General features: G+C 42.8%; 1 protein-coding gene across 4 annotated transcripts in view; it reads right to left on the bottom strand.

The window, feature by feature from the left end:
• Window positions 1-1285: 1285 nt before the first annotated feature.
• The window catches only part of LOC129767695 (tyrosine 3-monooxygenase), a 77838-nt gene continuing 69077 nt past the window's right edge, over window positions 1286-10046 (bottom strand). For 2 of the 4 annotated variants that reach the window (XM_055768848.1, XM_055768849.1), the window contains 8 exons: window positions 9756-9867; window positions 9489-9539; window positions 8933-8986; window positions 8738-8800; window positions 7680-8166; window positions 7268-7600; window positions 3079-3205; window positions 1286-2730 (listed from right to left, as the gene is read on the bottom strand). In XM_055768848.1, coding sequence (XP_055624823.1) covers window positions 2329-2730; window positions 3079-3205; window positions 7268-7600; window positions 7680-8166; window positions 8738-8800; window positions 8933-8986; window positions 9489-9539; window positions 9756-9867 — 1629 coding nt within the window. In that variant the 3' untranslated portion in view covers window positions 1286-2328. The remainder of the gene's footprint in view (window positions 2731-3078; window positions 3206-7267; window positions 7601-7679; window positions 8167-8737; window positions 8801-8932; window positions 8987-9488; window positions 9540-9755; window positions 9868-10046) is intronic. The other 2 variants (XM_055768850.1, XM_055768851.1) reach the window with 1 other exon arrangement.

Here is a 10046-nt window from a genome sequence, read left to right as displayed (position 1 = left end):
TACGGAAATGCAGTGACTTGAGCCATCTCACCTCATTCGCCGCGCGGATTAAAGGGGAATGTAATTTGGTCTGCAATTTTACGTTACTCAAAGCAGGAACAGAATATCTGTGCAGTTATGCAGCCACGAGTGGCATCGATAGTGATATCGAAATCGTAGAATTTTCCGACTGCAACGCGATTGAAGCCCTGTGCCCTGGCGGCGGAGGTTGGTTGGTGTCCGAAGAGAGAATTGTGAGTGACGCTTTCGAAAAACAGCCAGTCAATCTATTCCGACTAATTGCTTTTAGCTATTGAAAGGGTGAGAAATTCAACAATTCTAATTCTACCAACAATGAGTTTTTGTGAAAAAATCAAGTTTCAAAACAACGTTGCATTTTTCATATGTGTATTCTTCCAAATATCATTCATACATTTGATCAACAATCCGCATAAATATCCCTTTCACATTTACAATCTCCTGTTTGTAAGTTAAGTATACTTTGAGTGAACATTAATTTTGATTTGTTTTGAGCATTCGTAAGATAATCTAAACGATTTCCCTAAAAAAGTTAGAATAATTTACAAGAAAAAAAAAATCGAGATCTAAACGAGAAGTTTAATACTTTCCGGTCGATACAGTTCTCACGAAAGGAGCGTTAAAAAGGAGAAAATTTGGGGAGGAAAATATTAATTCACAAAAAAAGAAGAAAAAAACAAATCATTCTTTTCGCTACTGATTATTTATCTGATTCACATTTACGAATCATCCACTTTGCTTGCTTGCTACACAATCGTCATGATAACATAGGGGGGCTCATCTTCTAATCTTCTACAATATCGCAGACACTTATGTTCTTCTGTTACTTCTACTATAGTTTTATTTTCTTTATATGGTTTATGTGTTGTTTAGGTTGTTTAACACCTACTATGCATATACATACGTATGTTTTCCTGATATTTTGGTAGTTTAGATTTAACATCGAAATTTTGTAGTGCCATTCCCTAATCTGCTTTTTTGTCCTATGTGTTTCCATCACATTTGGTCGAATTCCAATTTGTTGTAAATATATGTTTTCTTTGCACATAAAATAAAAACATAAACCTTTGATAATACGAAAAAAAAAATCAGACAGTCGAGGTGTGTTCATCTTCGTTGCAGGCTGGCTCTGTTCGTTTATATCTTTCTTAGCACACGGGGTTCTGCTAATACTGCTAATAAGTGCAATCGGCGGTTTGGGGAGAGAGAGAGGGCGCGAAAGCGAAGAGTCACACGGACACAGGCCGGACCGCTTTTTGGCAGGGAAGCCGACTGCAAGGGAACTCTCCCTCCCGGGCCTTGAATTGTGTTTCGTGTCACAAAAGCAGTCACTCTTCCGTGATCAGGCTTCAAGAGGGCTTCTTCCCCGGTGGTGCTGCGGTGGGATGTATCCCGGGCAGTATAATGGAGAGATGTATCCTTCCCCCTAGTCAAGAATTCTGGCACAGTGGTAACTTTTCCCTGACGTTTTCGCTCTCCCCTTTCACCACCGCCTCTAGTGTTGCACACTCTAAGGTGCGAGAGAACAAACTGCAACACTTTTCTAGCTCAAAACAAAAGTTTAAAATGAAATAATTTAAGATTACGCTAATTTAAATAGTAATTAATACTTAAATTACGATCTTTAAATAAAAAAATAGATATTAAACATTACTCCTACTCTTCAATACATGATGTACAATAAGGGGAATAGTTTACAGGGCAAGGGCCGCATTTTGGAGAGGACAGTACCTCTTGGAACCTTGGTCCAAATTTCGCTGTTTCGCCGGGTTTCGGTTAACACTCAGAACGCGAAATTTTGTTCGAATTCCAAAAGTTAGGCCTGAAAGTGTTTCGACGCCCCAGCCTCTCCCCCGCCACCAGCAAGCATGGTGTTTGGGGGTGAGGGGGAGTTGGGCTAGGGTTGGTCACGCTTCGTAGATACGTTCATATTCTCCGGATAATATGAACGAAAGCAGTGCTCTGCTGCGATGGCAGAGCGGAAACTGTGCATATGTGTGTTCCTAGCGTCCTAGGAGGTGCGTGTGTGTGTTTGAAGAGGTTAGAGTATAGCTGAATACTGTTTTGTCCTGTTGCAGTTTTTGGCTGTTTGGTCGCGTTAGTTTACGTTGTATTAAGTAAAAAAATAATAATGATGAAAGTATTCTCCTTCGGGTGCGGGTGGTGGGTGGCGGACGCGCTCGAGCGCAAGAGTTTTCTAACTTTTCTCGATCACATGAACGTAGCATGTTTCGGAACGCTAGCGGGTACTCGGGGGCGCGAACAACACACAACACAACGGACGAATTCGAATTTGTTCTCCCCCCTTCTTTAGCAGAAAGGCTGTCGTAGCTTGGCGATGGCGTTTGTCAGATGCAGGATTTCGGTGTTGAGCTGTGACACGAGGGTTTCCAGCTTGTCGACCGAGTCGAGCACCTCGACGCGTTCGGTGTGCGGGTTGAAGCGCACCTCGAACGGGCGGGACATGGTCGAGACCCAGCGCCTGAACTTCTCCTTGGCATCCTCGAAGCTTTCGGCAACATAGTAGATCGGCTGGTACTCTTGGTCCTGGTAGGGCTGGACGGCGGTGCTGGCCGGTTCGAACGGGCGGTGCTCGGGCTTGTCGCTGATGGCATGCAGCAGCTCGCCGTAAGCGGACAGCAGACCGGCACCGTAGGCCTTGATTTCGTTGTTTTCCTTGCACAGGCCGAACTCTACGGTGAACCAGTAGACCTGAGAGGACAATGGGAAATGTAATAAATTAATTGAGAGAACAAGACTAGGGTCGTAGAAAGAGCACAACAAACGTTTTCTCTTCGTTTAATTGGAATTAATGTCCAACGGCGTGGTTCAGTCGGCTGGATGACGCGATATAAAGGGTGCTGCTGTTGCGCATGTGGCTAATCTTTACATCTCATTTGTTATTCAGTGAGCATAAAATAATTACATCGCATGCGCCATAAATGAACCACCCTGACTTAAATGTATGATTAACCTAGTGGCACACACTCTTCTTTTGTGAATCGTCTTGGCTTATTATGGTGGTCGAGAATGAACGTGGAAAATCTGATAGAAACTTACCGTAGATAGTTTTTCAATTTCGTCATCCGATGCTCCCAGCGAGGCTAATCCAATTTCCTGCGAGAATTGAGCGAAGCTTGGGTCGGCTAGCAGGGGCATGTGGCCTAGAAGCTCGTGGATGCAATCGCTGCAAGAGACAAAAAGAGGGAGAGATAAGTGAACATTTAATTTTTATTGCTTCTGATTTTATTCCTCCAGGGAAGTGGCAGCGATTGATAGAGGACAGAGAGCGAGAGCAAAAAGGATCATCTTTTTTCCCCATGGCAGCCAGCCATTGGTTGACATAGCGATCTATTGTCGAACATCGAACCTCCCACCGATGTATCAAATTATTGAGAAATGCATCGATTTTTGTCCTCTAAACTCACATTCTCGTTTCGCTAGCTAGCTAGCTAGGCGTAAAGTGCGAATAATAATAGCTGTCATGAAAATGGTAAGCGCTCCCGACTATAATTGAGTTTGTATCCATTCCTTTCTCGAACGACAACCACCCTTGAAAAATTCTCAGCGCTCGACGGAGTCTGGCGCTTCGTCATGTCACACCACCGTGTTGAGGGGGAGGAGGGCAATTATTCATACCAGTGTGACTTTTACAGCCCGCCACTTGTTGCTGTCGGCTTTCTCTCACTGCTTCGAAAGGAAGGAGGAAAGTGCTGCTTCATTCAGTACTGGGAACTTTTGCTCCGGAGGGAAATCATTTCCGCCAGCCAAGGAGAGGCGTGTAGGAGCGGAAGCTGGTTTGAAGGCTGGGGACACATCAAAGGGAGACTAGGAAAGAAGTCATCGCACTACGCTTGCAAGCGCAAGGGGAGTGATGGTTTCCGTTCAAATTGTTCTATTATATTATTCTCTCGATTTGCTTTCTTGTTAGTGCTAGACTAGGAACTGAGCATTTGGCCATAGGCAAAGGAATAGTTGAAGCATTTACCACAGTGTAATGAGTTTCGGCAACACATTCGCTTTCACTACGGGCCATCGCTCAAACGCCCTACCCCCCTTCGTGTCCACCAACCAGCAGTTTTTGCTGACATAAAAGGCACAGAAAAAATGCGCAACTGGTGAAGAACTGGAAACTGGTGAATGGAAACACTCAAGCAATCATAACGCGCTTTCTTTCCTTCTCCTCCAGCCGGAAACGTGGTAGAAGTTCTTGAAATCCCCTCGCATTACATACATTAGCTTTTCTCCGGGGGGCATCATCATCGTCATGACGTCAACCGCACGCCACAATAATGTCATAAATTGTGACCCCTCCGCTGTCGCACCTACTCACACACATAGTGGGTAGCGCGATCACGACAGGATTAAAAGAATTTTTCTTCGCTCGCATTTTTCTTTTGTCGCCTCTGGGAGTTGGGAAAATAAACTGTAAATGACCCATTCCATGAAGTTATGCGCCAAAGAACAATTTTAGATCAAGTTTTAGGAAAAAAATTATAAGGTTGTGTGAATAAACACTAGTTATAATATGAATTTTTCGAACGAAAATAATTTTTATGATCCAACCTTTCAGAAGGACGCGTTTGAAAAACTACATATTTATATTTAAAATATGTTAAGTTTTCGTTATCTCAACTGTCTAACAAAGTTGTTGGCACGTCACGAAAAGTATACGATCCATTCCAGTGACAAAAAAAAAAGTTTTACAGTGAACAGATAGGATTTTAGGATTTCAATTTCGTGCCCCGCGGTAGTGAGCGCCGCCCGATGAGCCAGGCGTGTGCGAGCCGCTGATAGCAGCTAGATATTTACGAAGCAAGAACTGGGAGTCAGTTTCGGACAGCGGTACTAAACCTTTTTTATACACCCAAACTAGCGTTGCTAGAAAGCATTTCATTTTCGGCAGAAACCATGTCTTTTCATGCCTTGTAGCGTCAAATGAGCAAATAATGTCATCTGTCCCCCAACGCTTTAAAATGTTTGTATGTATGGAAGCAAACATCTTTCTTTTTTCTGTTTTAATTTTTTTGTGATGGCACCAAAAAAAGTCCGAACGACATTAACGGGGATCGAACCAAGGCCGGCTGGAATTCAAGACTGTTTTACACGATCACGCTATCCACATAGCTAATGCTGCTGTTACGCAGAAGTGTAATGATATTACATCTCATTACAAATTGAAGTTGGAAAGTGGTTTCCAATTTTACTCCTAGAAAACACTTTACAGCATAAAGAAGATCTATATCAATCTCGTGTCTCTTGTTTCGCTCGTTCGTATTAATCTTATATAGTCGTACCATATATATTATACAAGTGCTTACCAGTATTTGAGAGTCCTGACATTTTTTGTTATCTTTAAGCTCATTTCATGTAATAAATCGGGATGACAAAACATGAGCTAAAAATCAAATTTGGGTGTAGGAGTCACAAGCACGTGCCAATCATGGTGTCGCAGGCCGCAAAAACCAATAAAGAAGGATGATGTCTAAGACACGACAGTATTATTAATGACGAAACCACGAAATTATAGTCGGCAAGAAACGAACACTATGAAACTCAAGAATGAAATTCATCAGTGCAAATTTTTGGTGGCACTTACAAAGTCCCATGAATGAATGATTATACTGAGAGTGAACGTTTCGCGATAATACCCAAATTTGATTTTCAAATTAATTCTCATAACTAACTTGAACATGTGTATTGCTCGCTGTCTAGAGCGACACTGAAATACTGATCTTTTCAAATAGCCAAGTAGTGAAAAATACCTTCTGCTTGAAATGTGCTGTATTTTAATGCCACTTTCAAACCAGAAGCAATGCTCGAATTCACGAAAACTAATCGATCGATCGATAGAAAAAGTCACCAATATGTTCAATTCACGATTTATCACCAAATGGCAGCGGCATCGAAGCTTTTCAAATGGCCTTTCTCAATGCCGAGTGTTTAATTCAGTTTTCCAAATAGTGGCTCCAGGTTATTAAATATTTGTTCCACAACCAGTATTACCTATTCGATAGGGTATATAATCAACAATTCGTGTGTGTTATTGATTCATACACAACCAATTTCCACATAATAGAATGAAACCAACCGCGGTACGTCCTATACAAAATTTCTCTCCTATTACGCTTCTGCTCGTCAGTGTAAGCTTTGCACTATACATACTTTGCGCATTTTCTGATAATGCATTCTGAGTCGCGGAAATTTTGCCCGTCCATTCAACACGATAGTAAAATAGCAACCAACGCAAGCACAATATTTATATGGCTTTTTTCAAAGCAGTTTTTGAGCCGAGGAAAAAAGTTTTTGGCTCAATAAGTCACAAATATCACTAATATATCTTTTATCTTTCGAATGAAGCGATTGTAATACCACTTCGTTCAATTGGTAAAGAGGGATAAGGGCTTTAATCCTTGCATCCCAGTCGTTTTCGAAGTTTTGAAGCAACCCGGTACAGATGCAAAAATGAAGTGGTGCAAAAATACAAAATACTTTTCCAAATAACGGCATGCTGTGTACTACAGGTAACAGGTACATTCAATTTTTATAGCTTATTCTAATGAACAGACCATAAGGAATTTAAATTGCCTTGTTTGTAATGTTTCAAAATCTAAAAAAACATTCATATTTAGTGGGGGTTTCCGTAGCCTCAAGGGTTGCGCGTGGGTTCAACCCCAGGACCCTCTATTGGTTGATCTTCTAATAGACCTTTTTCAAGGCTAAAGGCGAATGAACTTTGTAATTTAAAGCCTCTATAATAGAAAAAAAATCAATCAATTCATATTTAATATACTTTATTGATTTTGTGACGTGACAACGCTTTATGAACTGTTTTTTCGCACATATAATGTTGTCACGTCACGAAATGCATGCCGATTTTTGCATGGTTCTTGCGAGTTTTTCGAAAAACTGAATGTACAGGTATCTATGTTCAACAAATCATAGAACAATGTTCATTTGTTTGTTCATCTTTTGTTAACAAATCATAGAACAAAGTTTATTTGTTTGTTTTGAAACAGAATTCAAAGTTAGATGCCACGTCATAAAAGTATTGGCCTGGTAACAAGCGAACTCAACTATAGGAATCTTCTCCAACTGATGATACCTCAAAAAAAATTTCAATCGTTTACTTTTTGGAAATCGCGAGATTTACACTCGAAAATGAGAAAAAAATCAGTTTTTTTGTGAGTCAAAACGTGGCTACGTCACGCTGGAATGGGTCAAATATAGAATCTAAAGTGTAACTTACGGTTCCGGGGTGTGGTATGGTGAGTTGATGTGGCGCACGTACTGGGTACTCTGGAAGATACGGAACGCGAGCGAAGCCAGGAAGTCCCGAGCGGTCAGCAGACCAGCGGCTGGACGCAGCGTAAATCCTGTGTTTTTGCGAAGGAAATCGCTCATCTCTTGCAGCTGGGGGATGCGTTGCTCGACGAAGATCTTCTCCTCCTCCAGTTTTTGGAAGACGGCGATGTATTCGGCGCAAGCGTGTTTCTGCATGAGCTCCTTGACGCGACCGAACACCGCCGACCAGGTCTTGTTCTCAACGTCGGTGTAATCGATGTGTGGGATTGGGTCACCGCTGGGGAATGGGTTAGATGATAATTCGTAATTAGTTTTTCCTGAAATTTGGGACTTGTGGCAGGGGTTGCGACACTTACTACTTGTAGCTGAATGCAATCTCGGCGATCTCCTTCCTGCGGGCGCGGTACACCTGATCGGCGAATCCTGGATGGTTCATGTCCAAGTCCGGTTCGTACTTGGTCATGAGGTGGTTGCAGTTATCCAACTCAGAGGCGTGCTTCGGGAACCATGGAGCCTTCACGTTGACGTTGTTCTCCGACAGTAGGCTAACACTGCCGAACGAGGAAGTCTGCCGCAGCGAGCGGATCAACTGCAGCAGATTTGAGCGGGCCATGTCGACCTTGATCAACACGTCAAACATTACGCCGTCGCTGCGCGATTGACGCGACTCCAGATGGACGACGGTTCCGTGGAAGGTCTCCACCGCCTTCAGAATACGTCCCAGAGAGCCCATGCCGTCGCGGAGGCGAACTACCACGGCAGCGCGGACAATCTCTTTCTCTGCCGCCGGTGACTCGGAAGCAGCGTTCTGTAAAACCACTTCCTCCTCCGTTAGGCCGGCGTCTGTGGAAAAAAAAGAGATGGTTATGAATGAATACACACTTTCCAACATAAGAGTCCATTCATTTGAAAAATCCATTCACGCTGAAAGAGTGGAATCGTGGGAGATTTTCGCCACGTGTGGGGAGAAAATGTGATTCACTCACACGACCCCCGTCACGACCACGGACAGGGGGCAGCAAAAGCTGACACTTAAATCATAAGTTACGGGGGACTGATGGCATTGTTAGAGGATTTGAGCACCGGCAAGCGTTTTGCGGTTGAGGAAGAAAAATATTCTCACACACATATGTACGTATGGAATGGATTGGTGGGACGGAGTGAACGACTGATGATTTCCTCGACCCATTAAATCCAAATACGTGTGATTTTTTTTAAATAGCAAAAGCTTTCAAAAATGAGCGTACTCAATGAAGTATATCTGGAACGCGGAAGGATTGTGTGTGAGTGTAGTTTTGTGACGCATAAATGAACATCATAAATCGATCATTAGACTATTTATTGGACAAGTGGGGACTCAAGTCAGCATAGTTTTTCGTGGCGAAATAGTTAAAGATACTCATCTGAAACATACCTTTCTCATCATCCTGATTATTGTTGGATACATTCTCTTCCGCTTTGTTGGGAAGTTCGTCAGCTATGCGGCGTAACAATTATACCAAGCAACATCGATGGAACGGATGAAGATCAAATCAAGGCAAATGAAAAAATAAATAAATAAAACAATGAAATTAACTCAATAACTTAAAGTAAATCATAACAAAATTACCTGCAGCCACCTCCAGGCTATCAGTCTGGTCAAATTGAATGTTATCACCATTCTCTGCTCAGGTGACGATACGGAAGCGAAGAATGAAAAAATACAAAACAAAACATAAATTAGAAATAAAAATCAACGAAACGAACGAAACAACTCATACGGAAAATCAGTCATGAATAAGCAAAACAAGTAGCAACAACGAAAATGAAACGCGCGTTTTTGGCCCAGAAATATCGACATTAAAATAGCGAAAAACAAACGTTTTGTACTCTACAAAATCATCAAACACACACACATATATATTGGAAGTAAACGCTGCACACCGATGGCGACGGCGACCTTAGAGGGCGATCAACCGCGTGAAATTCTGGTTTTAAATTTCCTGACTTGTTGCGAGTTTCCTGGTGGTTCTGTTTGGCCGCGAAATAATTCTCCCTTCACGGAGCCAGCCACCCCCAGAGCCAGGTGTGGTGTTTGGTTATTGCTACTCGTTTTGCTCACACAATGCGTACCCGAAGGCGACGAAGAAATCAATCGAAATCGCGAGGGACAACTTTCAAATTACCTTGTGGATGCTGTTCTTGGGCCTGTAGAACGGAGCTTTCCAAACTAGAATCTGCTCGAGATATTGTCGCGCACACACAAACAACAAACAAACAAAAGCAGGAATAGTCGAGGGTCGAGTCGGCGGGTTCACGGAACATAAAAAAAATAAGAAATAAAAGCAAAAACCATATATAACGACATGCTCTAATGGATAAGCTACAAGAGTGCACGAGGCGGCAATGGGAAAGGATTTTGGCTGGCTAAAGACAGCCCCCTCGTTACTTACCGTTGGCCTTTGCTCGGGCCTCGTCAAGAACGGTTTGCTTGGTCTGCTTGACAACGATGGTCTCAAAACGGGCGTCGTCAACAAGGGAACGGCGGCGGGATGGGTAGCCGTTCTGGAAAGAGAAAGGATACCAAAGGCTTGAATTAATAAACCTCGTTGAATATGTCGTTGATATAGTTTCGTTGTTGATCGAGCCGTGGTTATACCGATCAGAGCAGCAGCCGATGGAAGGTAAGAATCACGGAAGCGTTTTTGGGATAGTAGCACCTCGCCGCACCCGTTCAACCGGAA

Source organism: Toxorhynchites rutilus, chromosome 2, assembly GCF_029784135.1.
Source record: "Toxorhynchites rutilus septentrionalis strain SRP chromosome 2, ASM2978413v1, whole genome shotgun sequence".
Taxonomy (NCBI): Eukaryota; Metazoa; Arthropoda; class Insecta; order Diptera; family Culicidae; genus Toxorhynchites; species Toxorhynchites rutilus.
The sequence above is the reverse complement of the archived record's forward strand: the minus strand, read 5'-3'. Positions and strand labels throughout refer to the sequence as shown.